This window comes from Lagenorhynchus albirostris, chromosome 1 (genome assembly GCF_949774975.1).
Source record: "Lagenorhynchus albirostris chromosome 1, mLagAlb1.1, whole genome shotgun sequence".
In the NCBI taxonomy this organism is placed as follows: Eukaryota; Metazoa; Chordata; class Mammalia; order Artiodactyla; family Delphinidae; genus Lagenorhynchus; species Lagenorhynchus albirostris.
Window position 1 is genome coordinate 74,650,441 of NC_083095.1, and position 27,856 is coordinate 74,678,296.

At 56.1% G+C, this 27,856-nt stretch overlaps 3 protein-coding genes across 6 annotated transcripts in view; 1 reads left to right on the top strand and 2 right to left on the bottom strand.

Annotated features, from left to right (window-relative positions):
• Nucleotides 1-59: 59 nt before the first annotated feature.
• LRP10 (LDL receptor related protein 10) lies at nucleotides 60-6,213 on the bottom strand. 2 transcript variants are annotated; one of them, XM_060145980.1, is made up of 7 exons: nucleotides 5,604-6,213; nucleotides 5,171-5,215; nucleotides 4,534-4,669; nucleotides 2,930-3,120; nucleotides 1,769-2,786; nucleotides 1,290-1,419; nucleotides 60-1,178 (listed from the first exon to the last, which is right to left on the bottom strand). In XM_060145980.1, exons 1-7 carry the CDS (start codon nucleotides 5,632-5,634, stop codon nucleotides 591-593), a joined length of 2,139 nt encoding a protein of 712 aa, XP_060001963.1. In that variant the 5' UTR covers nucleotides 5,635-6,213; the 3' UTR covers nucleotides 60-590. The 2 variants fall into 2 exon arrangements, with proteins under 2 accessions (XP_060001963.1, XP_060001968.1); XM_060145985.1 differs by lacking the exons at nucleotides 2,930-3,120; nucleotides 5,171-5,215; nucleotides 5,604-6,213 and having other exon boundaries at nucleotides 4,534-4,673.
• Nucleotides 6,214-17,111: 10,898 nt separating this feature from the next.
• MMP14 (matrix metallopeptidase 14) lies at nucleotides 17,112-27,359 on the bottom strand. Of its 3 annotated transcripts, none has more exons than XM_060146006.1 (10): nucleotides 26,987-27,359; nucleotides 22,887-23,035; nucleotides 22,509-22,631; nucleotides 21,849-22,156; nucleotides 21,139-21,300; nucleotides 20,673-20,833; nucleotides 20,370-20,508; nucleotides 20,089-20,239; nucleotides 19,495-19,610; nucleotides 17,112-19,122 (listed from the first exon to the last, which is right to left on the bottom strand). In XM_060146006.1, exons 1-10 carry the CDS (start codon nucleotides 27,089-27,091, stop codon nucleotides 18,788-18,790), a joined length of 1,749 nt encoding a protein of 582 aa, XP_060001989.1. In that variant the 5' UTR covers nucleotides 27,092-27,359; the 3' UTR covers nucleotides 17,112-18,787. The 3 variants fall into 3 exon arrangements, with proteins under 3 accessions (XP_060001989.1, XP_060001983.1, XP_060001995.1); XM_060146000.1 differs by having other exon boundaries at nucleotides 20,673-20,829; nucleotides 21,135-21,300; XM_060146012.1 differs by lacking the exon at nucleotides 26,987-27,359 and adding an exon at nucleotides 26,415-26,529.
• Nucleotides 19,143-27,856, top strand: part of SLC7A7 (solute carrier family 7 member 7) — a 53,221-nt gene continuing 44,507 nt past the window's right edge. The window contains exons 1-3 of the mRNA XM_060145992.1: nucleotides 19,143-19,239; nucleotides 21,370-21,603; nucleotides 22,237-22,416. Coding sequence (XP_060001975.1) covers nucleotides 22,294-22,416 — 123 coding nt within the window. The 5' untranslated portion in view covers nucleotides 19,143-19,239; nucleotides 21,370-21,603; nucleotides 22,237-22,293. The remainder of the gene's footprint in view (nucleotides 19,240-21,369; nucleotides 21,604-22,236; nucleotides 22,417-27,856) is intronic.

A 27,856-nucleotide genomic window follows, 5' to 3' on the forward strand; every position in this document is an offset into this window, starting at 1 on the left:
GCATAAGCTGAGATGGGCAGAGAGGCGGGGCTCATGCTCACAGCTCATTTACAAAAATCTTAAATTTCTGATTCCTTTATTTTCAACCTTGGCTTCCTGGACAATGACCTGGCTATGGAACAAAAGCATTTGCTGTGCTCTTTTTATGAGCTAGGCCTTGTGGGAGGGATCACCATTGGCAAAACCCCAGGGCCTGCCCAAATCCTCCCCTTGGGGGCTGGAAGTCTCCAGCCAATTGGCATTCTGGTGCTTAAGGCCACTTTTGGGTGGGTTTGGCAAGGATGGAGTGTCCAGGCCTATGACCCTTTAAGAACTTTACTTTTTAAAAACAGCCACCCAAATGGTGGTGGTGTGGGGAGAGGGTAGTGGAGGACTGTGGTCTCTGGCCATGCGCAGAGAGGGGGCTCTGTGTGAGCCCTCTCCCTGCCTGAGGGACACCTAACTTTATAGCAGCTACATGGGATCCATGGGAGGCCCATCAGGTGCCCTCACACTGAGGGACAGGGAGGGAAGCAGTGGAAGGGAAGCTGAGCTGCCCTCTACAGGGTTGCTGTCACTGTGAATAGAGCACCCAGGGGAGCCAGGTCACCTCACGCCAGCAGTGGCTCATCTTCTGCTTCGACCACCCAGACCCCGGGCTCAGCCAGTGGCACCAGCAGCACATCGTCCTCATCCTCTGGGGACAGGACTGTTGTGTGGGGTCCAGGTGGGGCCCGGGTTGGTCCTGGGGGCCGCAGGCTGGGCAGGAGGCGGCCTCGCAGGGCCTGTACCACTCCAGACAGCAGTGATGGCTCCAGGGGCGCCGCAGGCAGTGGCCCTGGGGCCTCGGGGACAGTGGGGAAGGCTGGAGACGTGCTGGCAGGTGGCAGTGGAGCCTTTACAGGCAGTGGGGGTGCCTGTTCCCCATCCTGCCCACCCACCGCCCCGCCCTCACGGGCTGGACCTGTGCTGCCGTCTAAGGTCTCAGGGGGAGCAGCAGAAGGTGTGACCTGGGATCTGGTCTCAGAGGTCCGGGCTGGGGGACTGGTTCGCGGAAGCAGGCCCCAGCGGCGGAGACGGCGCACCAGGCGGCGCATAGAGCGGCCCCGCTGGCGGCGGCGGGTGCCTGAGGCGCCCCCTGGAGTCATGTCCTGGCGCAAGATCTGTAGCAGAGAACGAAGGTTGCCCAGCACGGAGTTCTGCAAGGAGAGGATGAAGACACCAGAGTCAGAGGGGGTGGGGACGGCCAGAAGCCTGAAAGAAGGAAGGGCTGGGAGTGGGAGGTGGTCCGGCTGCGGAGGGTGACTTACGTCATTTGGGTTCTCTGTAGGGAAGTCCTCTACAGGTGGGATGGCGCCCTGGGCAATGAGCTGCCCATAGGAGGGAGGCGCCTGCTGTTGCACAATCTCGGCCTCTGTCCGGGAGAGGGGGGCGAAGATGCTGGAAGGGACGAGGACGGCTCGGTCACGGGTGCTGCTCACCAGAGCCGCCTGCCCCAGCCTGGACAGGCCTCTTTCTTCTGCACCCAAGCCAGGGCACCCGGAGCTAGGCCACGGCTTTCCAAAGTCATCTGACATCCCCCTCCTTCCTTGAGATGGCTTTCAAGATCTAGACCAGTCCCCCTCTCAGAGAAGCACGCCTGCCAAGCTAGACAACCCTAGGAGCCAACCCAGAAGCTGGTCACCAGAACCCGTCCCCAACGTGGGCGCCCTCTGGACTTCTGTGGCTGCACAGGCCCTGTCCCGCCCTCAGTCCCCACGCCTCTACTGCCAGCTGCATTCCCACTGACCTGTACTCCTGGGTACGAATGGCATAGAGCTTGCAGGTGCAGCCCAGGGCAATGACCAGCAGCAAGCCACACACGAGGCTGCCGATGACCGCGGCGGTAATGACCTTGCGGGGCAGGGCATAGGAGCAGTCCCACTCGTCGCTGCCGTCAGCGCAGTCTGGCTGCCCGTCGCACACCCACGTCTCATACACGCACTTCTCGTCCCGGCACCGGAAGTTGCCAGGCTGGCAGTGCCGACAGCGTCTCTCGTCTGCTCCATCAGCACAGAAGGTCTGGTAGTTGCAGCGGTCAGCAGGCAGGTAGCAGGCTGTGGCACCGGGGGTGCCAGCGGCCCCACAGGGGTAGTGTCCAGGTGGGCAGCTGGGGCAGTTCTCCTCGTCCGTGCCGTCGGCGCAGTCCCATGAGCCGTCGCAGCGCTGTGCCTCGCTGTAGCAGCGCTCGCCTAGGCCCTCGCTAGCCCCCAAGCCAGAGCCTAAGCCGCAGGGTCGGTCCCAAGGCAAGCAGTAGCCCCGCACGTGGTAGGTGGCATTGAAGCCCCGACCGCTGCTCCAGGCGACTGTGTGGTAGTCCACTGTGGCCTGGCCGGACAGTGTCTCCACGGTGACAGCCTTGCCATTGCTGAAGTGGGTGAGGCTGCGCAGCAGCCGGAGGGTCTCGGGGGGCCCAGCGCCATCATACACGTGCACTGCATCTCCATAGCTCAGGTCCAGGGCCGTAAAGCGCACCGCCAGGCGCCGGCCATCATGGGGGTCCAACAGCCAGAGGCAGGACTGGGGGTGGGAGACTGAGGCCAGGTGTGAGTATCCGAGGGAGGAGAAGACCCCATAGAAGTCTTCCAAGGTGTGATTGCAGGGTGGGGTGGGGACAGGGCCCGGGGTCAGGTTGGGGAAGGGGTCTGAACCGCAACCTGCCTCGTCAGATCCATCGCCACAGGCATCGACCCCATCACAGCGCTGGACCAAGGGCACACAGCGGTGGTTCAGGCACTGGAACTCTTCCTGCAGGCACATCAGCCAATCTGCAGAGGCACCATGGAGAGGGGCTGTGAGGCACTGGAGCTGCCAGGATCCTCCCCTCCTCCCTCAGGCTTCCACTGCCTGTTCTAGTGGCACTACACTAGACACTACTAAGCACTACTACAGACAGCCCTGTCCAGCCCACCTTGGCTGTAGGAGAGCAGGAAGCCCTGGCCCATGGGTGCTCTGGCCCCAGCATAGCTGTAGGTGATGGTGACGTTGCCTCCAGGAAGCTGCAGAGGGCTGGCAGGTGCCTCGCACAGGGAGATCTGTGGCTGGATGGGGGAGCGCAGGATTAAGCGCTCTGAGCCACAGGCCAGACGCAGTTTTTGGAACCTACAGGGGTGAAGGAGAGCAGGACGTAAGATATTCTTTTTTTTTTTTTTTTGCGGTACGCGGGCCTCCCACTGCCGTGGCCTCTCCCGCCGCGGAGCACAGGCTCCGGACGCGCAGGCTCAGCGGCCATGGCTTACGGGCCCAGCCGCTCCACGGCATGTGGGATCTTCGCAGACCGGGGCACGAACCCGTGTCCCCTGCATCGGCAGGCGGACTCTCAACCACTGCGCCACCAGGGAAGCCCCCATAAGATATTCTTGACCACTGCTGGCTTCTTCCTCCCCCAGTGTTGTCAGGCCTGTTCTACTCCAAGAAGCAGGAACACCTGCTTATCCACAATCCAAATAGCCAAATGAAAATGGAGTTAGCCAAATTCCTTTGGGATCAAGGCAAGAGCCCTAACAGAGGCCTATGGCACCATGAGACCATGAGTACATCCTAGAGCCTTCTGGAAAAACTGCCTTGTGTTCTGGACTGAGTTAGAACAGATTCATTGCTTTCCTGTTGTTGCAGCACTGTCACCTGAGTCTGGTGCTAGCAGTAACCGGCAATTACCATACAGCTTAATTAACCAGAACTCACCATCCCCTCCCAGTGCCCAGTGGTGAGACCTGAGATCACCATGGCATTCTGATCTCTCTGCCCCAACAACCTCTGCCCAGATTGCCCTCTCCCTTCACCTACCCTTTTCTGGGCAAATCCATGGGAAGTGAGCTGTGGGAAGCAAATAGCTAGGTACTCAACATGGGCCCCAACCCCACGGCCCATGGTTGGAGGAGCCCAGGGAGACCTGGACTGTTTAAAAGATCTGGGGAGGGACTTCGCTGGTGATCCAGTGAGTTAGACTCTGCGCTCCCAATGCAGGGGGCGTGGGTTCAATCCCTGGTCGGGGAACTAGATCCCCTATTCCACAACGAAGAAGCCCGCGTGCCGCAACTAAGAGTCTGTGTGCCGCAACTAAAGATCCCTCATGCCCCAACGAAGATCCCACGTGCCGCAACTAAGACCCAGTGCAGCCAAAATAAAATAAATATTTTTTTAAAAAAAAGGTCTGGGGAGGCTGAGGAAGGTTCTAAGCTGATGAAGGAATAGATTTGAATCCCAGGCAAGGATGTGCAATGGATTGAAGGACTCCTCCAAGCAGCCATATCAGAGAGAAAGGACTGTTTCTAGAGGAAAGGACTGTTTCTGTTGTCCTTCAGAGATGACAAGACCCAAGCTAGATGTCCACTCCAGGCAGTTCCAATTCACCATGGAGCAAGCCAGGCTTTTAGGGAAGACTAGGCCAAGTCTAATTCTACTCTTCCCCCTGTTGACAGGGATGGAAGTTCCATGGAGAAGATCCCTGAAGTCTTTTCCATGGTAGAGGAGGAGGGGTGGGGGAAAGGAATAGGGTCTTGCTCTGCTTCTCACCTGACCGTTACCGTCTGCTCCTTGCTGCCCAGGATGAGCCAGGTACAGTTGGCAGGGGAGCTGCGGCTGTCCCGGCCCACGGGCCTCTGTAAGGTGCCCTGCACTTCCAAGAGCACTGCCGGGGGGTCCTCACAGGCTGGAGAGAGAGAGGAAGGTAGGGACATCGGTTGAGAGCCTCTTACCATGCCACGCCTCCTCCAAGGGCCTGGGTTCTTCAAGAAGGAGCACAGAAACTCCCCTGCCCCAGCGACACACACTCTAGAGGCATAGTCTTCAGCAGGCCCCTGTCTCTCCACACTCATCATAGTTCCACCTTAACTATCAACACCACAAACAATATGAGGTCTGCTTTGTGCCAGCCACTGGGCCAGGAGGAACCGGGAAATACTGTTTCTATCCTCAGGAAGACTACATTTTGGCTAGGCCGATCAAGGATGGATATTTGGGGAAAAAATACATAACTACCAGCTGAGGGCTTATGCTAGGTCTCAGTTTCTCCATCTGTAAAATAAACGGTGGATGAGCTCCACTCTAAAACTATGGTAGGTACTAGAGGAATTCAAGGAAGAGAGAGTTTTTCTCTTGGGTCCTGCCTCATTACCAAGCCCATGGGACCCCAGGGGCATCCTCTACTCACCAGGATTTGGGAAAATGATCCTGTCTGGGTGGGCCACAGCGTCTCCTAGAGGAAGAGCGAGAAAGGGCAAGAGTCACGCTCCGGAGTTTTCTTCACCTGAGCGAGTCACGTAGGAAAGCGAGCCATCTGCGGCTTCCGGGTAGTTTACAGGAAGGGGTGGTGGAGCAAAGGAAGGCAGCGGTGTGTGACCTCGGAGGAAGGTCCGGCAGCACGGCCTATGGAGTGGGTACGGTGATCTACGGAAGCCAGAGGGAGGCTGCGGGCTGAGGAGAGCGGCTAGAGAGTTCGCGGGGATTGGGGCAGGCAGTGCCGGGCACGGGCAGGCAGGGTAAGGTGAGGGGCCACGTAGGAGGAAGGGAGCTAGAGCCCCTGGGCCCGGTGACAGCCCTGGGAGCGGGTTGCCGGGCGAGTAGTCTCGTTTCCGGTTTCTTACCCAGGAGGAGGAGAAGGATGGCCGGCAGCATCGTGAGCCGTCCGCAGGTGCAAGAAAAGTCCCGGAGCTTCGGTGGTCTACCCAGTGGGGAGGCGGCGCCACTCCGGGCGTCCTGGCCTCCCAGTGTCGCCTCCCTGAGGGGCCTCCATGGCCCGGGCTCCTCGACCGGTGCTCTGGAGGCCAGGGCTGGGGGCGGGTGGGGGGCGGAGGCGGCCCGAGCGCAGGGGCGGTGCCTCTCGCCAACTTCGGAGTTGTTTTCCCCGGCTGCCGCCTCGCTCTCTCCCGAGGCCGGCCCCCGAACCCCCGGAAATCGGCTGAAAGACCGGCGCTGGGGCGCGCCCTCGCCTAGAGCCGGCCCACAGGCCGCAAGCGCCCCGGTCCAGGCCTGGCCGCCACCTGCTGGGGCTTGAGGCCACTTCCTCTTTGGGCCAAACTTTACCGACTGTCAGCCCCCAGGGCCGGCCCGGGCGCTGCTCAACTTCTCCAGCGCGTCCAGCCCGCGGAACGCGGCAGGGGAGCGGGGAAGGAGGACAGGCGGCTCGGCACAACGCCCAGTCCCTCGCTCAGTCTGTACCCCCGCCAGCCCAGGGGTTGGAGGAGCCCGGGCGGAGGAGGGGGCGGGTGACGAGCCTGGCCCCACCCCTGCCAATCAACGCACTCTCCGCCCACCCGACCGTCTTAACGCCTTTCCGGTCGTGCAGGGTCTTGTCACTTGGGCTTTGAAGGCGCTCAGCTTCCACTTTTAACTCTGCTTTGTTTAGTCTTTTCCGTGTAACGTTAGTTACAGGACACGTCTGTCAAAGGGCAACTGCTTATTCCGTAACTGTCATGTCTTTCCTTTGAATCCTTAAGCTCTCAGTACTTTTCTTGTCCCAGTGTCTGGGATGCGGTAGCACTTTTCTCGATGAGCCTCTATTATAGCAATTACCACACGGTGTTGTAACTATTTGTTTACTCTTTCCCGCCCCTGCCCCTCCCCTGCTGTGGAAACTGAAACTTCCTGTAGGCTGGGGCCTAGACTGTTTACCTTTGTACCCACAAGGCTTCTCTCCTGCTGAGACACTGTAATTCAATAAAGGAATAAATGTGCCTTCCCTTCTTGCTGGCCTTGTGACGTTGAGAAAATTGTTTAACCTCTCTGTGCTTCTCAATTGTAAAATGGGGTTAATAATGTACAATTCCCTCTTAAGGTTATTGTCAACATTTAGGGAGATAATACAAGTTGAGCATCTAGGGAGTGTTTCATACATGCTAGCAATTATTATTATTAGTCACAAGAGATATTTCTAATTTATGTGGGCTTGGGTTGCATGTTTCTTGTGGCACTTATAGGTTATAATAGTAAACAATAACAATAGCAAATAGTTTTTGAGCTTTTTTTCACATTTCAGGCACAGATCTAAGCACTTTTCAAGTGTTTGCTCTTTTAATCCTCTCCACAATCTTGTGAAGTGGTTATTACTGTTACTCCCATGTTACAGGTAAGGAAACTCTGGTACAGAGGGGTTTAGTATTGCCCAAGATCATGGATCTGGTAAATGCTGAAACAAGGGTTTGAAACTAGGCGATCTGGCTTTGGACAGAGTGTACATTCAGAACCTTACTACTCTCGCCTCTTTACAAATGGTACAAACAGTTTTCTGTTCATGACATTTGTTGTTGACATCAGTTTTGATGTGTTCAAAACTGAGACCTCAGCAGGGCATGAAGCCATAGACTTGGCCATAAAAAGTCCTTCTGCCACTTGGATCTTGGTCCCATGCCAAGGGAACTTGGTTCCTTGGTCTCTCTCTGTTCCCTACTATAGCCCTTGGGATTAATGAGGGGTGAAATAGAACCCTAGATGTGGGAGGAGGATGTTGAATAAAGGGAAGCAGGGCAGAGAGGTTGGGGAAATTAAAAATACTTAAGTCCTGAAAGCGATCATGGAAGTTTTAGTTGAGTGCAGGCTGTGTTCTCTATGCTGGGTACTTAGCAGATGCCTGGAACTTGTAAGAGTTCACTTTAACTTCAAGGAGCTTACAGAATAGTTGGGAAGAGAGGTCAGATATATAAATTTAAAAAGTCAGCCATGGGGAGTACTTGGGAGTGGGCTTGTGGGGAGTTTAGAAATGAATTTAGAAATAAAACTGGAAAAGTGGTGGCGAGATGGGAAGAGTTGTAAGGGGCAGGAGGAGGAGGAAGAGCCCATGGTCTGGAATGCTGAATAAACTAAGATTTGAAAAAAAAAAAATCAAGATCTAGGTTGGGGACTTCCCTGGTGGCGCAGTGGTTAAGAATCCATCTCCCAATGCGGGGGACACGGGTTCGAGCCCTGGTCCGGGAAGATCCCACATGCCGTGGAGCAACTAAGCCCATGTGCCACAACTACTGAGCCCACGTGCCACAACTACTGAAGCCCACGAGCCTAGAGCCCGTGCTGTGCAACAAGAGAAGCCACCGCAATGAGAAGCCTGTGCACTGCAACGAAGAGTAGCTCCCGCTCGCCTCAACTAGAGAAAGCCCACGCACAGCAATGAAGACCCAACGCAGGCAAATAAAAGAGTGAATTTGAGCCAAAAGAAAATAGGAAGAAGTGAAAGAGAACCTATAATTAGTTTAAGCTTTAATTCGTTTAGTGATTTTAAGTGTCCAAGCCCATATATATCACACTGAAGACCAAGTCCATTTAGAAATGGGTCTGTGGAGATGTTCTTGGAACTCTGAGAAATTGTGAAAAGTAGTGGAAGTACTGGAAAATGGGCAGATATTTGGTTTTCAAAATGCCAGTATCTTTTTTTTTTTTTTAAATATTTATTTATTTTTGGCTGCGTTGGGTCTCTGTTGCGGCGAGCGGGGGCTACTGTTCATTGTGGTGCACAGGCTTCTCATTGCGGTGGCTTCTCTTGTGGAGCACGGGCTCTAGGTGCACGGGCTTCAGCAGTTGTGGTGCATGGGCTCAGTAGTTGTGGCTCACGGGCTTTAGAATGCAGGCTCAGTAGTTGTGGCTCACAGGCTTAGTTGCTCCGCGGCACGTGGGATCTTCCCGGACCAAGGCTCGAACCCATGTCCCCTGCATTGGCAGGCGGATTCTTAACCACTGCACCACCAGGGAAGTCCCACCAGTATCTAACTTTGATAGAGTACTCACCATATGTTTGGCACTCTTCTCAGCACTGCACATATATCATCTCATTTAATCCTCACCGCGCCTCCAGGAAGTAGGTGTTATTTTTGTCCTCATTTTATAATTGAGGAAACTGAGTCACAGATAGGTTAGATATCTTGCTCAAGATCAAACTACTAGCATGTGCAGCAGCCTAGGTGCTCTGGTCTGAATGTTTGTGTCCCTCCCGCCACCCCCAATTCATCTCTTGATTTCCTAACCTCCAAAGATGATAGTATTAGGAAGTGGGCCTTTGGGAGATGCTTCGGTCATGAGGTGGAGCCCTCAGAATGGGACTAGTAAAAAAGGCTCTAGAGAGATCCCTAGCCCTTTCCACCATGTGAGGACATAGAAAACACTGGCTGTGAACCGGGAAGAGGGCCCTCGCCAGAAGGTGACTATGCTGGCACCTTGATCTTGGGCTTCCCAGCCTCCAGAACTGTGAGCAATAAATTTCCCTTGTTGATAAGCTACCCAATTGGTTGTATTTTGTTATAGTGGTCTGAGTGGACTAAGATGGAAACTTGGTACTGAGAAGTTGGGGTGCTGTTGTTACAAATACATAAGAAAGTGAAAGCAGCTTTAGAACCGGGTGATGGGCAGAGGCTGGAAGACTGGAGGTGCATGCTAGAGAAAGCCTACATTGCTGTGAATGGACTGTTAAGAGTGGTTCTTATGAGGGCTCAGAAGAAGAGAGCTACAGAGAGAGACTCAATCTCTCAAGAGAATACCTAAGTGAACAGATGTTGGTGGAAATATGGATGGTAAAGGTTATTCTGATGAGGTCTCAGAAGGCGATGAGGAAGATACTGTTGGAAACTGGAGGAAAGGCGATCTTTGTTATAAAGGGGCAAAGAACTTGGTTGAATTGTGTTCATGTCCTAGTGTTCCGTGGAAGGTAGAACTTGTAAGGAATGAAATTGGATATTTGGCTGAGGAAATTTCTAAGCAAAGTGTTGAAGAAGCAGCCTGGTTTCTCTCAGATGCTTGTAGTAAAAGATAAAAATGATTCAAAGGTGGAATTGTTCATCAAAAAGGACACAGAACTTAAAAATTTGGAAAATTCTTATCACTATCTAACATACTATATTTTACTCACTTATCATGTTTGTTCCCTTCACCACACACAAGAATATAAGTTTCATAGGGGCAAGGATCTATTCTTTTACTGGTGAATCCCCAGTGCCAAAGGCAATGTCTGGCATAAAGTAGTCAATAAATAAATATTTGTTGAATGAATGAATGAATGAATCAGTGACTGCCGATCATAGGCATCACGTGGCATCACGTGGATTATGTCTTTTAATCCGCTCAACTACCCTTTGAATTATTGGCCCTTTTTTTTTTTATTAGCCCATTTTAAAGATGAGGAAATTGAAGCTCTGGGAGGATACACAGCTTGCTGAAGGTCACCCTACCAATAAGTCATAAAGGCTGGATCCAAATCCAGATTGTGTAACTCCAGAGTCCTTGTCCTAACCACTGTGTGGTACTGCTTCTCTGGGAAGCTACATTTTAAAAGACTGACAAAATGATTTAATCCAGAGGAGGGTGATAGGAATAGTGAGGGGTCTCTAAGCTGCTCCGTATGAAAGCTGTTTATGGAAGAAGAAAGGCTTTTCACCTAAAAAAAAAAGCTTAACTGTAGTGAGCGTTTGTATATATGAAAACTAGATCCAAATATTTGAAGAGCTGTAGCATGGAACAAGAATTTGTTTATTCTGTACAGTCTGAAGGGCAGAAACTGGAATTAACGGAACAAATAAAGATAGTCCCTGCTCACGGTAGAGGAGCTGAAGGCACAGTTAGGGTTGATGCAGAGGGATACCAGCCCTGGGCTTTCAGGGCTCCTTGAAAACCCTGTGACTTGTGGATTGTAGGATGGCAGAAAGTCCGGGAAGACAAGAGCAAAGGAGCTTCTCAAAGCAAGCTGTGTTAGATGCTAATACAAGGCCAAAGAAAGTGAAAGCAGAGAGGAGGCCTGAGGTGGGAAGAAAGGGGTCAAGAGGGCCTTTTAGGGAGAAGTTTCAGTAAATGCCTGGTTGGGATGCAGACATAGAGGTTGGGTTAAAAAGAAATGACTGGGGAAGGAATACAGACAGCTTTTGGAAAACCTTGGCTTGAGACAAAAGGGGAAAATGAGAAAAATCTTTCAAGACTGCAGCAGAATCCAGGAGAGCTTTTCAAGATGGGGAAACCTGTGTGTTTGAAGGGAATGGGGATTGAAGACTCTACCATATGTTGATGGGAGTAAGTTTCCTTGTGCTTTGGAAAGAATGAGATGCCGGGTCAGGGACACCCCTTGGAGGTTTGAGAACCACCTCAATCATGTCCATTTTGGGGGCCTCGGGTATATTAAAAAATTAAATACTAAGACTGTTTTCAAAATATTTGGTGTTTTTTATTTATTATTTATTTATTTATTTTAAAAAATATTTATTTGTTTATTTGGGCTGCACCAGGTCTTAGCTGTGGTATGCAGGCTCATAGTTGCGGTACCGCGACATGCACGCGGGATTCCCTGACCAGGGATCCAACCTGGGCCCCCTGCATTGGGAGTGCAGACCAACCTGGGCCCCCTGCATTGGGAGTGCAGAGTCTTACTCACTGGACCACCAGGGAAGTCCCAATTTGGTGTATTTTTTTAAAAATTAATTAATTAACTTATTTATTTATCTTTCTATTTTTGGCTGCGTTGGGTCTTCGTTGCTGCGCACGGGCTTTCTCTAGTTGCGGCAAGTACTCTTCTCGTTGCGGTGCGCGGGCTTCTCACTGCAGTGGCTTCTCTTGTTGCGGAGCACAGGCTCTCTCAGTGCGCAGGCTCAGTAGTTGTGGCGCACAGGCTTAGTTGCTCCGCGTCATATGGGATCTTCCTGGACCAGGGTTCGAACCCGTGTCCCCTGCATTGGCAGGAGAGTTCTTAACCACTGCGTCACCAGGGAAGTCCACCAACTTGGTGTATTTTAAGTGTTTATATTTAACAAATGAAAACTTTTAGCATAAATAGGCAATAATATAGTGATAATCACAAAACACCTATAGGTATTTTTATGAACTACAAAATTTAAGAATTTTATAAATGTAAGACTGGGATTAAAGGAGTCTCCCAGCCCCAGGGTGCAGATGACTTTAGGAGGATGGGTGCAAGTAAGAGGCCCCCCAGGAGGCTTGGGCATGACCTACAAAGGCCTCAGAGAAGTGGCACAGAAATGTCCCATTCTTAGATACAGGAGTCGCAGAGGCCCGCTTGCCTTGGCCAGAGGGAGCTCTGTTCTAGCATTCTGAGGTCCAGGAGTGCAGACCCACCTGGACAAGCCCAGGGGACAGGCATCCTGGAGGGATCAGTGTCTGAGGCGTCCACCGGAGGGCAGTGTGGTAACTCAGAGGACAGGACTCCAGTGCCCCCTTTACATCCTCCCGCAGACCCTCTGTCCTGCACCCCTTCCACTGCCTCTTCCTTCCTGGAGTTATTCGAGGACTGTTCACCAACCCCCAGCACAGGCACAGACGACGGAAACTGACTTTTCCCTCTCTGCAGCTGGACGGCTAAGGCTTGTCATCCTGTCGCGCCCATAGTCCCACCCCTTTAAGTACAGGTGTCCTGGGTTGAAGCGTGGAAAGTGGAAAGGGGGAAGGGACAGGCCGGTGGTGTCCTTGGCCCTGAGCGTTGCTGGCTTTGCCCCCACCTTTCGGTTCTCCGGGCTTGGCTTGCAGTGCCAACACCGAGCACGAGGGGGCGCTACCACCCTGCAAACCCTCCCCAGCGGTCTCTGCTGCAGAAGGGGCTGTGCCCAGACAGAGAGGATGGGGTGGGCGTTGCTCTGGGCCCCTTCTCCAGCTTTCCTCCACCCAGAACTTATGTGCAGTTTTGTGCAGGCATGGGGTGGGGGTGGGGGACCTCTGGAGCACAGACCAGTAGAGTGGAGGAGGACTCTGGGGATACCTGGCATGGAGCTTAGAGGAGTGAAGGGAGAGAGACCTTCCTGCTGGGTGCTCCAGGGTCCAGGTGCACGCTGTCCTGGGAGTGCAGCCTGGAGGATTGGTATTTCCAGAAGAGGTAGGCCAACACAACCCAATACCAACCATTCCCTGATTAAGGGCAGGCTCTGGGATAGGGCTGGCACATAAGGAGGGGGTCTGCAGGGACAAAGCCATTGTTCTGGAGTTGCGAACCTCTTCCCTTGATATATTTTCTTTCTTTTTTGAACCTTTTAAAGATTGATATGAAGTATACAGTAAAATTCAAAAAAAGTACTAAACTTAAATGTACAGTTCAGTGATTTTTTTAAACCTATAAATTTACTATGTATACACAGGCTTATTACACGTGTATAGAATACTTCTGTATTCACAACTACAGCTGTTAACGTAGGTATATCACAGCTCTCACTGGCAATTCAAGTCAGTAAACATTTATTAAGGGGCTCCTGTGTGCCTAGCACCATCCGACTCTTTTGTAAGGAAGTGAGGACAAAACATTCGGCTGGTGGCTGTGATGGGGTCAGTGGTATTATGAATCATAGTCATTCTTCGACAGAACTATACCACCCGTGCCTTGGAGGGCAACGGCTGCCTGTGTGATCTACCTGCAGTGCCCATATTTTTGGAATCCAAAATGGGAGCAATTGTCTGCTGTGTCTGTACATACAAACTCATGGAACCTCAGGAAGGTATCATCGGATCCAGGATGTTGGGTGAGGGCAGCCTCGCTCCTAGCACAGAGCCAGGCACAGAGTGGCCAAGGAGAGCGTTTTTGGGAATTGATCTTGCTCTCTGGCCTGGTGCTACATGTCTCTGGAAGCTGGGCGAAGGGTGAAGTCTTTGACCATAGGCTGGATCAAAATGAGCTGGAGCCTGTCACATGCGTGTGAATCCGCTGGGCCCTTCGGAGGCACCCATCTTTCCCCCGCTTTGTGGTCAGCCTGGCCTTGCTCCACCCAGACCCCATCCTGCCTCAAATCGGGGAAGTGCCCCTAGCGGGAAATCAAGTGAGTGGGCAGGATGTGACCCATGGTGAGGCAGCTTCCAGACGTGGCCCAGTACCTGAGTCAATGAACTACTTCAGGCTTTCTGAGGAAGTGCTTCTTCCAGGTCACTACAATGTGGACACCTCTCCTTTCCCCTCTACTGCCCCTCCCTATCCAGGTGTGGGTCTTTGGGTGCAGGAAACTGGTCTCCTCCTCCTCTAAGCCACGAAGGCCCATTGGAGGAATAAGGGACCCTGTGGAGACCTGGTCTCAGCCTGGAGGCAGGGAAAGCTGCTCCCTTGGGGTGTGGTGACGGCCCTGGCCTGGGGTGCCCCAGGGCCTGGGGTGCCCGATCGATCCTGTCGTGCAACCCCGGGCTCCAGGCCTGCTGAGGGACAGAGGAGGACAGAGGGGGCTGGGCCTGGCTGGGGAAGGCTGGCTGGAAGGCACCCAGCAGCGGCCCTGGGCCAGGGTGGAAAGTATGTGTGTGAGCTCATTTGGAAGGTGGCTTCTGGCCAGTCAGGCCTGCCTCCTTTCCAGGCCTTGGCTGCCCAGCCCCCTCGAAGAAGGCTGCCTCTGGGTCTCCCCAGTCTCCCAAGACTGTCTGAGTGAGGAAGGCAGAGACCCTCAGGCTAGGTGACTGATGGGAGTTGCTCTCCTAAAGGAGGTGAATTCAGATTTGGGGCGGTGGGTTGGATGGGGGTACAGGGACTTCAGAACAATGGAGCAACCTCACCTGGGGTTCCCCGGGGCCTTAAGGAATGGGAACTGCCCTGAAAGCCTCCCCCTCCTGCCAGGCCCCTGCCTCAGACGTTGACCACCCGAATCCCTCCCCCAGCTGCTGCCTTTGTCCCATTCACTTCCTCTGGCTTCTGAGTCCTATGCCTCCTCCATCCCCTCAGAATACCTGTTCCTGCCCCCAAGAAGGAAGGTGACTCCTGGCCTGGCCAAGAGGACTCCTGAGGAAGAGCCCTTCTCCCCTGTGCTACCGCTCCTGCGACACAGCACAGCAGGCAAGCACACACATGCTGACAGATTCCGCAGAACACACACTGCCATGCAGACACCCAACTACGTGGAGTCCACAATGGAAGAGACACTCAAGAGACATGGTCAGAATCTGCCTGTACAGGAAAAAACGTCAGACAGACCTGGGTTTTAATTTTGGACTACTGAGCTGTGAGCTTGAGCAAGTCTTATCTGGGCCTCAGTTTCTGCATCTGTAAAATGGGGCAATGTTTGTGCTTTCCCACCACCTCCCCTTAGCTGGAAAGGGAAGTGGGAATACAGAGGGTAAACAAAGGACTGGGAAGGCTGTCAGATTGTGGGGAGTGGGGCCTGGGAGAAGGACAGGGAAGGACCAGCAGAGCTGGCCATATTGTACGTGGGGGTCACTCCGCTCAGTCCCCTCTCCTCTAGAGAGTCCAGCTCCTCTTAGATCTTCCCCTCCCTTCCCATCCCGTGGACCCAGCACCTGGCTGGCAGCCTTGCAGGCATGGGCCCAGCTGGTGGCAGGAGCCCTGAGAAGGGAGTCGATGTCAAGGGCGTCCATGGATCCCCCAAATGTGTGGGGTGCAGTGATGGGCAGAGTATAGTCCAATTTCCTGAGAGCCCGCTTCTCTGGGTTCTGCTCAAACCTCCTTGCAGATTCCCCTTGGCTCCCTCCCGGCTGCTCTAACTCACATGTGCTGCTTTCGAATAAAGGAACTTGGAACCATAGAAACTGGGTCAGGCCCAATGGACAAAGCAGGGTAGGGCCAGTGAAAGCAATATTTGCAGGTCTCCCGGGGCCTTCTGCTCTCCCCTCACCCAGCCTGACCTGGTGGTTCACTCAGCTGGGGCCCGGTGGGGTCCCCGGGGCAGCCTCACTGGGCTGGATCCCTCAGACCCAAGGTATGTCAGAAGCACGGGACCTTGCAGCCTTCACCCTGCAATTCTCCCAGCTTGTGAAGCCTCTTCCACCTCTTCCCCCTTTGTCTCTGGTCCTCCATTCCCATCTCTCCCCCTTGGCTTCAGAGAGAATCTTGTGATTCCAGAATCAGGGCCAAACAATTTCCTCGTGATGGGGAAACCACACTCCAGACGCCAGAGCCCTAGGCTCCCTCTCCTCTTCCCTCTGGCAGTCCCCCCTCCCCACGCTCCTCCACTGGCTCCAGCTGTGTTTTGCAGAACTCCCACTGGATAACATCTGTAATTGCCTCCAGATGTGGGCCACAAAAACACAAAAGGGCCATGAGCTCATCTCTGAGCTCCTTGCCACACGCTCGGGCCCTACCACCCCCAGATGCCCCTGACTTCTCAGGGTCCCCATCCCCTTCGGTGAGGGTGGCGGGGAGGTGGTGTCCAACTCCAGTGAGACACACAGGCCCTGCCAAACAGCTGTTGGGCAGGAGAGGCGCAGGAGGCCAGGCATAAGGTCAGGGTTCCTGGCTGGCAGGAAGGGGGGGTACCCCTTCTGCCAAAGCAATCACACCAGCCAGCCCTGACTAGCAGCTGCATCAAACGCCTGGCTTAGGCGGGGCCAGGCCTCTTGGAGGCAGGCCGTGGAGGGGGCCTGGGCCGGAGCCGGGAGGGAGCGAGGGCCGGGCTGAGGCAGGAAGGGAAGGAGGGGAGAAAGAGGGCTGCTCCCTTCAGCTGAGCTGACTCAGCAACTGAGCGATTGCTCCCTCCAGGCTGGTTTGGAGGAAGGGTGGGTCGACAGCCTGGGAACCCTGTCTGGGGCAGCAGTTTCTAAGGAAAGAGGAAACAAAGCCCTGTCATTCTGCCCTTCCAACCCGACCATCCTGCCTCTCCTGGGCAACTGGGGTGAGATCCCTGTTTTGCCAGAGATAGGCTGCTCCTAACTGGCCACGGGGCAACCTCTTTCTTTCCCCTCTGTTCCTTCTGCCCCTGCAGTGGAGCCCCAGGCCTGGGAGAGGCTGAGATCCTGAGGGCTGGGGAGAAGGGCCTGTCCCCCGCTTCCCGCCCAAGCCCGAGGCTGACTGTGGTGGGGGAATCCCCCAGCAGCTGCGCGAGGCCTGAGCAAACGGAGGGTCTGCGGCTGGATCACACGACAGGGTAACGCAATTTAGGAAGATCAATTTAGGAAGATTTTCCGAGTGGCTTCCCCTTGGCCACTTCCTCTTGCTTTGCAGTCCTGGGCCTCAAAGGTAGCCTCGTAGGCCAGGCTGGGAGAGGGGAGCTGGCTGAGCTCTGCGGACAACTCGCCGGCCCCCGTGGAGTATGCCCTCCTCCCCATCTCTGGGCCCTGGATCCTTTTCGCCCACCGAGAATAAACATATTCCGTTATGTATGAAAAATACCAAAACCCCGCCTCACGGAAAACACCGCACGGCCCTCCTGCTTCCCATTCCCCTCACAGCCACATCCCAGGCACACAAACTGCAGCCACACGAGGAACGTGAAACACTGTTTATTCTTTGTGGAAAGGTTGAACAAGGTCGAAAATGTCCTTAGAGGGCACTGACCCAGCCCCGCCCTGCAGGTTCCTGGGGTCGGACGCCTCTGCCCCACCCCCACCCCTCCCCATGCCCCTTGTTAACAAAAAGGAACGATTTGAAGGGAATTCATATATAATAATTATAATAAAAATATACATTAAACAAAACAAAAAACCCAAACAAGACAACTTCAGCCGGACTGCCAGCACCGTTCACCGCGCTCCTCCCACCCCTGACATCCCTCTCCGCTCACTGCCCCCACGTGGTCTCTCACTCTCCCAGGTCTCCGGGTACCAGGACCACCTTCGGCGGCCCAAGGAGACCTCAAATGGGTGGGCCGGGTGGGGAGGGGAGGGCAGGACACCTGTAGGAAGGGCTGGGGGGGGTCGTCGGGAAGCGAGGGGCTAACCTGACAAAACGCCCAGGCGCCCGCCCCTTCCCGGAGGCTGGCGGAGGCAGGCTGATCCTCGGCTCCCTAGCTAGGTGGCTGCTCTCATCAAGGTCCCGGGTCGCCAGTCCCCCATGCGTGCCCTCTCTCCTCCTCTCTCTGGCTCCCCGCCTTCCCCTCCGTGCGGTCTGATTGAAGCCAGGGCACCAAACGGGAGCAGGTGTGCCTTTCTCGGGCCCTTCCTGAGAGCTCCAATAAAACGTGCCCTCCCCCGGCTACCACAGCCCACCCTGTGGCGTCCCTGCCGGCCTGGCCTGCCCGGCCCCCCCCCATCCACTCCTGCTGCAACTCCCTGGTTTGCCTTTTGGTCCTGTCCTGTCCTCTCTGACTGCTCTGCCCCTGGGTCCCTACCCCAGCTGCCTGCATTTGAGTGAGGTTCTTTCTCTGTGGGCCCCAGGCTCACCCCCAGGACTCCTGGGGCCCACCCCGGTAGCTGCACCCCCTGGTCTCAGCTCTTCCAACCTTGACATCCCCATCCGAGGCTAACGTTTGGGACGGTAGGGCTGTCAAGGGTTTCTGCAGCCCCAGGTTAGTCCTTAATGGCTCAGGCTCCTTCCGTGGAAGTTCTCGGGGGCAGGTGGGGCAGAGGCGGATCTTGGTGGAGAGGACTGACCCTCTCTGAGCTTTCCTCCCAAGGTCTTAGGGTAGCTGAGTGGCCCTCACCCCTTCACTCTCTCAGGGTCTCCCCCTCACAACAAGATTAGATTTCTTTCAGCCAGAAAGAGTGGTGGGAGGCTGCCAATTGGGTACCCCCGGGGGCTCGCGGGGCTAGCGTGCCCAGAGACCCCTGAGGTCAGAGTTCAGAGGTTAAAGGTATGTCAGGGAATGGAAAAGGAGCAGATGACCCCATTTGACCTTTACCAGCGAGGTCTGAGGGTCCTGCCTTCAAGTGCAGAGCCCGGACATTCAGATGGGGCTGAACACACACCAAGCCATGGGGGCCCCTGAGGGGCAGGGGCTGGGAGGCCGGCCCCTGCTCAGCCTCCGGGGGACCCATCTAGGGAAGAAGCAATGCCAGCGCGGAGTGGGGGAGAGGCCAGTCATGGGACAGAGAAGAAGGGACGTGGGGGGGGGCTGGGGAGGGGGCTCGGGACCGGCGGGAGCAGCCCACCCACCACCACCTGCTGCCACTGGCCTTCAGAGGCAAAGTCCTCGTGGGAGGAGTGGGCGGGCGGCAGTGGGGGTCAGACCTTGTCCAGCAGGGAGCGCTGGCAATAGAGCAGTCGCTTGGGGGTCCCGTGGCGTCGGAAGAAGAAGACGGCGAGGCCCACCGCCAGCACCAGGAGCAGCAGCAGCACAGGCAGCACCACGGCGGCCGCGCTCACTGCTCCGCTGCCTTCCTCGTCCACCTCGATGATGATCACCTCCGTCTCCTCCTCAGTCCCCTCATCCGGCCGGCCCCCCGACGATGGGCAGCCCATCCAGTCCCGCAGGGCTGACTTGGGGTAGCCAGGCTCGACCTTCAGCTTCTGGTTGTTGAATTTCCAGTATTTGTTCCCCTTGTAGAAGTACGTGAAGACTGCAGGGGTCAGCAAGAAGGCGGCATTGCAGATGAGAGGTGCGGGCAGCGTCCGGAGAAGAGGCAAAGAGAGAAGAAGAGCGGGAGAGAATCCAGTCAGCGTGCACGCCAGCTGAGGTAATCGCTTCGCTTTTCTGAGCATCAGTTTCCTCAGCTGTCAAACCAGGTAACTCTAGTACCAGGTTGAGACAGTGGTGGGGATTAAGGGGTCCGAAGCGTGGAAAGCACTTACTCAGTGCCTGGCACATGGCAGGGGCTCCCCTGTCCTCCTCATCATTATTTTCAACCCGATCCTCTCCGTCTTTCCTCCTGCTCTCTCTTAACTCCCTCTTCCGGTCCTCCCCTCACAGACACCTCCTGTGCCCCTCTCACCTTCATCGCTGCCCATGAATGACCCTCTGGGAGACTCAGGGATTCCTTCCCAGACCTTGATGTTTTTGGGGTACTCGCTGTCCACTGCCCTGAGCTCCTCATTGAAACGGTAGTACCTGGGGGAGAGGCAGGGAAGGGAAGTGGTTGGACACTGGGCATGTCCTCCGAGGGGAGTGGGACCCGGGACTGAATTCGCTGGTGAGCAAAGGGTGTCTGTGGATGGGGGCGGGGGGACAGGGGTTTTGAGTAATGAGGGCCTGCAGCTGAAAGCGGTGGAAGGTGGGGGTGGGAGGGAGGGCCCAGGCTGCAAGGAGCCACCAGCGGCCCTTAATGACAGTGCCTGGCAGCTGGAGCGGTGGCACAGGGCTGGGGGCAGGAGGCATCAAATGAGCAGGTCTGAAACGGTGACCCGGTCATACCCCACTCACTCAGCACCCACTGGAGGCTGCCCGTTACTAGGCAACAGCACAGGCTCAGCCAGCTTCTTCTCCAGGGAAACATTTCAGGGGGAAAGTAGGTCTTCCTCCAGGATTGAGGGAACCTGGTGGTGGTGTCTGAGGAGGGAGGCCTGGGGCCCAGGGATTGAGGCCTTACTTGTTTCCCCGAAAGAAATAGGTCTTTCCATTGGGCATCCAGAAGAGAGCAGCGTCGATCTTGTCGGTAGGCAGTCCTCGACCCAGTTCCTTAATGTGCTTGGGGTAGCCAGGCTCCAGGGAAGCTTCGTCAAACACCCAGTGCTTGTCTCCTGGGGAGGAGAGGGGAAGGCAGGATCTGATTCCACCTGGGCTCTACGGTCTTTGGAGGAGTCAGGTGGAATGTGCTCCTCCAGGGAGACCCTCCCCACACCCAAAGACTAAGGCAGAATGTCCGGTTACCTTTGAAGAAGACAAACTTGCCATCCTTCCTCTCGTAGGCAGTGTTGATGGATGCGGGCAGGCCCCGCCAGAATTGGCCGATGGGCATGGGGTATCCATCCATCACCTGGTTTTTCCTCACCCGCCAGAACCAGCGCTCCTGGGAGGCAGTTCATTACATCTTTAGCTTTGTCCTCCAGCTCAGTCCCCAGAGCTCTCCCACTGCCTCAGTTTTAGGATTTAGTCCTCCTGCTGCTGTTTCCACCCAGCCTCCCGGTCATGGAGCCCTTTTGTCCCCCACACCAACCCACTTCTCCCTCTCACCTTGAAGACAAACATCTCCCCTCGGAGCATGGCCACGGTGTCAAAGTTCCCATCACAGATGTTGGGCCCATAGGTGGGGTTTTTGGGCTTATCAGGGACAGAGGGCCTGGAGGTGGTCCTGGGTTGAGGGGGCATCTTGGTGGGGAACCCTGACTCGCTCCCTGGGGCAGAGAACAGGAGGGGCACTTCAGACTTGGTGGCAGAGTAGGAGGAAAGGACAGACATATGGGCAGATAACACCTTTGGAGAGGTGTGGCTGGGCCTTTGCGGGAGGCTGAAGCAATCAGCTGGGCAAGGACAGAAAAGGTGGGGTCTTTTAAAAGTGGGAGCGGATGGAGGCAGGGTCAGGTGGGGGGGCCGGCGGGAGACTGTAGGGCATGAGGGAGGGGAAAATGCACAGGCCAGGGAGAACAGGAGAGGATAAGGGGCAGAGAGGAAGGAGCAGATGTGGGCGTAGATTACTTGCCATAAAGTTGCTGGATGCCCCGGCGGTCATCATCGGGCAGCACGAAGTTCTCTGTGTCCATCCACTGGTAAAAGGGTGCCATGATGGCCGAGGGGTCATTGGAATGCTCAAGCCCCAGGGCGTGGCCCAGCTCGTGCACAGCCACCAGAAAGATGTCATTTCCTGGAGGGATGGGGATGGTTATGATGGCAGCCTGGGTCTCTTCCCTCAGACTCCCTGCTTCCCCATCAGAATCTTCAGGTTCACAACGAAGCCCGCCTGCCAAATTTTCCACCCAAAGTGACCAGATCCTGAGTTCCAGCCTCATAGCTGGCAGAAGAGGCAAAATCCAGCCAGCAACTCTTCTGGGTAGAGGCGAGAGACTGTTCTGGGGCCGGATCCAAATCCCAGCAAGGATCGGGAAGCTGAGGTCCTATCGGGGCCTCAGTTTCTACCAGGAACCAGACATGACATTTGCCTGGAAAAGTGAGTGATGCAGATGCTTTGAAGTCTTTGACTGGGAAGTCAGTTATTGGGCGAGAGAAGGGACCAGATGTAAATAGCTCAAAACAGGATTCCTGCTTTCATTGGAAGTCAGACCGGGAGATGTTTGTGGTCCCCCAGAGCCCTGAGATTTGGGGGTCTGAGGCTTGGGGAGGAAGCTGGAGAACCCCCATACAAATGACTCTTGACTCTTCCAGGGATAAGAGTCCCCGGGCTACCTCGCTCACCATTCAGATCCTCATTCCGGACAGTCCAGGGCTCGGCAGAGTCAAAGTGGGTGTCCCCTCCGATGTTGGGGCCTGGGAAGTAGGCATGGGCCAGGAAGCCACCCTCGCCATCGAAAGGCGTGCTGTCGCCGTGGAAACCCTCAGCAAAGAAGATCATGATGTCAGCCTGCTTCTCGTGGCCCTCACGGATGTAGGCGTAGGGTACCTCTCGGAAGTGCAGCGGCGTGGCACTCTCCCACACACGAAACGCCTTGCGGATGGCCTCGAACGTGGCATACTCCCCCACCTTGGGGGTGTAGTTCTGGATGCTGAGGTCCAGCCACGTGGGGAGAGGATGGGAGTGCGTTAGGACAACAAGGGGCAGAACTCCTTTCCTGTACTCTCCCAGGTCTGACTGAGCCGTCCAGCCACCTTTGTCTGACCCAGCTCTTCCCGCCGCCTCACGATGCCTCTGTCCCAAGAACTGAGGGCTTTCTGGCCCTGGGATATACCTTCTACCGGCTGCACCCGTCTCCAGGATGAGAGCCATTTTCCTCCCTACCCCAGAGGATGCTTCTCAGGAACAGGGGTGAGTAGGGAAGGGAGCCTCAGGGTCTCTAAGCACCACTGATAGGGAAGGGTGACCTGATGTGAGAAAGGCCACTTGCCTGTTGGACTCACCAGAAAGTGATCTCGTTATGCTGCCATTTGAGGCCCTGGATGGCATAGCGCTTCCTTCGAACATTGGCCTTGATCTCAGCCCCAAACTTGTCTGGAACGCCACAGCGGGGGCGCCTCATGGCCCTGGGGTGTGAGGATTGTGGTCAGGAGAGCGTATGAAAGAGAAAGGTCTTCAGAGGAGAGGGGGAATGTCCGGCCCCAGGGTCAGTGTGGGGAAGAGACAAGGTCATGAGGTCTGGAAGAACAGGAGAGGGTCGGGATCAGCTTGTGGGGATGAGGTGTGGGGGTGGAATCAGGCATTCAGGTGGCAGCCTCTCTGGTACTCAGTGTTGTGTCGGTGGGTGCTGGGCAGAACTCCTGCCAGGGTCTAGCACTTACTTCATGGTGTCTGCATCAGCCTTGCCTGTCACTCGCAGACCGTAGAACCTCTGCATGGCAGCGATGGCAGCTGAGAGTGACTGAGGCGAGCGCTGTGTGTGGGTACGCAGGTCCCCAGGGGGCAGGTAGCCATACTGCTGCAGCCAGGCCTGTAGGGAAAGGGATGTGGCTTGGAGCATCCCCACCTGGCCCGAGGGGAGCCTCTGTTTCCTCACGGCACCTGGAATGCACCCTTGGCTTGGTGTGGAAAGGGCAGTGAGCTCCCAGCCTGGCTCTGGCAATGGGTCTGGAGGAACTCCCAGGCTGGACCCAAACTCTGGCCCGGGTCCTAGTATGGCTGATCCTCTTGGAGGGGTGGGGAACCACAGCGCTGGGCTTTGGCTGTAACTCTTTTGATGGGAGCCCTGGTGGTTTAGTTGAGTTCTAGGACGTCTTCTCAGAGCTGAGATTCCTTCTAGTGCTTTTCTCCTCTGTGTCGGTGTTCTTGTAAATACAGCGTGTCCCACCTGAGGCTGGGGTGTGCCCATGGTGGATGGAGAGGGGAGAGGCTGAGGAGCTCTGCTTTGGGGCCTGGCATGAGGCTCTCCTGGGACAGGCATGCTGTGCCTCCGGGGTATACACAGCTGAGATCTTTTCAGAAAGGAGAGCAGAAAAGGAGCTAGGGCTCCGGCTGGCTGCTGATAGGGGAAGCTGGGGCGTTTGGAGGTGGTGCGGATGTGATCCAGTCACAGAGTCAGGATCCTGCCACTGTCGCCATCCAAGCAGCATCTGACCTAGGGCTTGGGACCTAAAGACCCATTTAAGGTTCTCAGTAGAGGGAGTGGGAGATTGGGATGGTGGTCAGGATTAGGGTTAGTACTTTACTTAGTATTTTGGTGACTGTAGTTTATTTTAGGTATGATGTGAAATTGTTCATGATATAAAGGCTGGCATATTGCCTTAAAGTAAAGTTAGGTTTTTGGTGTTTGATTGAAAGGTACCCACATTGCAAAGCCCTGTTGAGGGAAAAGTCAGCCTTTATTGTAAGAAAAATGGAGTCTTTTCCTAAAGCCTGAAAAGTAAAATGAGCCAAGTTTTATATGGAACATGAACATGCTCAGATCCTCCTATGGGGAGATGCTACTCGGACGGCTCTGGTCCCTGCTCCAGCTTTGCCTTCTTAAGGAGTCCAGAGGAGGCTGCAGGTTGCCTAGGGCGGGAGCTTGGAGTGCAGAGTGGCGCTGCATCCCTTACTCTGGGTCATTAGGATGGCTTTCCACGTGGCCCTTCACCTCGAGGCCCAGGCCTTGACGGTGGTGCAGTGCTCTTGCACTGGGGCTGGGGGTGATTCAGGAGCAGCTGACTGGGGACCTGAGCCGGCAGGGGCAAGAATTGCAACATGGTTCTGGGAAGTGATCCCCTATGGCTGATGATGGGAGTTAGGGCCCGAGATGTAAACAACACAGCCTTTCCCCAGCCAACAGGCCTGGCCAGAACAACCCTAGCACCACCCGCTCTGAGAGCCCCTCCTCAGGGGAAGAAGGCAGGGAGCGAAGTTTAACCTCTGTTATACCAGAGGGGAACAGAGCAGGAGGCTCGTTTGGGGCTGCTCTCCTGGGAGCTCTAAACTTGCCCTGACCTGCGCTAACTGATGCCACAGCTAGTGCCTGCAGGAGGCCTGCTGTGGCCTGTGCCCAAGTATGCAGGAATCTCCCTTTGCCCCTGGCCTCACCTGTAGGGTAGTCACATCCCGGGTTTATGACCTGTGGTGGGGGAGCAGCTGCTTCAGCTTTGGGAAAGGATGGGAGCAGCCCACTGCTGGAGCTGGAAGACTGAGGTCAGGCCCCCTCAACCCTCAGGGGGCAAAGCTCCTAGGGCAGGATGACAGGAGGGAGGGTGGCAGAGAGATAGGGCGAATCCACATCTGGGAGCTCTGGGATACATCCCTCTTCCTGATGAGTCTTTCAAGAAGGTGGATAGGTCTAAATATTCCCACAACCCCCACCCCATATGCAGTAGAGAAAGGTGGAGACTTGGTCAAGAAAGGGACTTCTCTGGAGTCAAGAGAGCCACAAGTCCTGGAAAGGAAGTGCCCCCATTCCTCTCCTCCTCCCAGGCCTAGGCTCCGAGCAAAGCAAGAACCACAGAGGAGACTATGAGGTCGGAACCACAGAAGAGAGGACTCTTGTGTCTGCGGCTGAGTGGGAGAAGGGCCAAGTGCCAGACTGGCCAAGGAGAGGAGAGGGCTGTCCCGGAGCTGGTGCAGGACCCTGGAGGTGGTGGGAGGAGGCCGGCTGTTTGAGGCCTGGGCCACCCCAGCTCTCCCTCCAGATTTGCCTGGAGAGGGAGCAACTCTGCAGGGTCAGAGAACTGAGTCGGCTGGCTTTGTCCTGAAAACTGAGTGGTGCAAGGTATTCCTCTAGGGGAAAGTCAAGGACAAGGAACCCCTCCCACTCCTAGGCCCACTTCACCGGCCTAGGAGTCCTGGAGGGGGTTGGGGTGAATCTCTGGCTCTTCTGCAGGCCCTGGATCCCAGCCTCTGGGCCTGCTCCTCCCTCCCTCTGCCTCCCACCCCTCCATGGTCCAGAAGCAAATGATGGTTCTGGCACTGGGACTGCCCGTGACCCGCTTAAAACAGAGCCAGGGCTGCCGCCCCTCCCCAAGGGGACCTAGTGGGGCAGGGGAGGGAAGGAAGGCAGGGCAGGCGAAGTTGGCAGCGGGAAGCCCCCAGATGCCCGGGCTCCTTTTGTTAGGCGCTCTCCCCTTCGGGCCTCTGATGAAGACTCCAGGCCCGGAAAGAGGATGCCTCCTCCTCCCTCCTGGACCCTGTCAGGCTTAGCCCCTGGGCAGATTTTTCACTCTCCGTGGTCACCTCCATGCCTAGGGCCACACTATTCCTGTCAGTCTCAGGACAGAGAGAGTGTGTTCTTTCTGGAGATGTTTCCTCCCGGGGTGGGACCAGGGCCGGGACCAGGAGGGAGGAAGCCAAGTCCTGATCCCTTCCCCCTGCTCAGGGGCCCTTCCCGGCCCCTCCCGACCGCACCCAGGCCCTGGCCGAGCTGAGTGGGTTGGGATGGCCCAAAATAAGAAGCTGATCAAATCCGTCTCCCACCTTCACCCCAAAATAAAAGAGAGAGAGAGGAAAAACTTCCTCAGACAACTCCCACGCGGCTTCCTCCCGAGCCCGGTGGGCCAGCGTCGGGGAATGGGTGGGGGGCAACCGAGTCAGTCAAGACCTGCGCGGGAGCCCAGGGCCAGGCCCTCACCCCGCTCCCCGTACGACGCCCCCAGTCTCCCTGCAATTAACACAGAAAAGCAATTAACAAAAAGAGCCTAAAGGCGCCGAAGGGGGAGCAGGGAGCGGAGGCGGCAGCCCGGCCGAGGCCCCGGCTCACAAGGAGACCTTTGTGTGTCCGGAAACGCGGGCCAGGGCGGCAGCGCCGCGACCCTCGACGCCAGGGCTCCGGGCCGGGACACAGAGGGTCCTCTCGGAAAGGCGGGGGATGGGGTGGGGGTCGGGCCCGCTCCGCCGGCCACCCCCGACCGCACCTGGCAGCCGACGCGTCCGAGGAGGGCCGGGAGCGCCAGCGAGGCGGCGGCCGCAGCGTGGGGGGCCCGGGCCAAGGGGCGCCGTCCCCGGAGCCCTCCCGGCCGGCAGAGCGCCGGCGAGCGCGGGCGGGAGAGCGCCTGCGAACTGTAAAGTCGAAGAAACAACAAACTCTCGCACATGACAAGAAACCAGGACAGCGCGGGGTCTGAGCGGAGTCCAAATATTTATCAGGCTCCCGACCGGTTCCAGAGCTGAGCTCAGAGCCCAGGGGAACAGGGGAGGGGTGGGGAGTGGGCCCCGGCAGGAAAGTTCTTCCAAGGAAAGGAATGGGAAAGAAAGTCGGCGGCGCGCGCGCGCGCGTTGGGGGGTTGGTAGTTGGAGGAAGCAAAAGTTGGATCGACTTGGAAGTTTGGAGATGAGGAGGGAAAGGAAAGGAAGGGGGACCCTGCAGGCCGGAGCAGCGGAGACGCCGAGAGCCCTCCTCTCCGAATGGGGGTTGTCCCCTCGGAGACCCCCGGGCTCGCCTCCCCGGCGGGCGCGACTCCGGGTAGGGCCGGAGGAGCTCACTTACTTCGGGGCTGAAGCTGCTTTGGGCAGAGCTGAGGGAGGCGAGCGCGGAGGCGAGCGCGAGCAGGGGGAGCAGCAGACTGCGGGCGGGTCGTGGGGCGAGAGACATGGTCCGCGACCGTCCGGGCAGCCGGGCCGTGCGGGCTCCGCGTAGGGGCCCAAGCCCTGGGGTCGCACCGCCACTCCCTCGGGGCGCCTTTTGTCTTCCGTAGGCACTGAATTTGGATTCCTAGAGCGCTGTCCGCTTGGAGATGAGGGGATTGTTCTTGAAAGCGCCTGTTTGCTCGTCCCCGCTTTCCCGTTTTTTTGATCTTTCTTCTGCTTAGTCTGCGAACTGGATGGCGAGCCCTCTCTCGCTCTCTCCTCTGGTCCCTCCCTTCTCCCACAGGCTCCCTCCGCCCCCGCCCCAATGCCCTCCTTTCCCGGTGCGGACGTGGTTGTTTCAGTCTGAATCCAATTACAGCCAAGAGCAGGGTAAAAAAAAAAAAAAAACCTAAGTTGCCTTTCTGTGGTGGAGGCTGCCATCTGCAGGGGTTGAGGCCACAGCCGAGAGCGGGGGGCTTGGGGGGGACTCAAGGGACGGGATGTGGGAGACTTTCTCCTACTAAGCATATTTTGGGTGGCTTGATTCCTCTGCTTCCACCGTTCGTCTCACCTCTGTGGGAAGCACTGGGAAGCTCAGAGCCTGGGATGGTGGGGGCATCTTCCGTGTCCACGAGACCCGCTGTGCGGGGTCATCTGCTAGGGCCTGTGGCTCAACCGTATTGAAAATTGTGTCCCTTATTCTTGTCAGCCACCTCTGTCCCTACCCTAACAAAAAATAATAAAAAAAAGCAACAATAACGAAACCTAACTACCCACTGACAAATCCCAC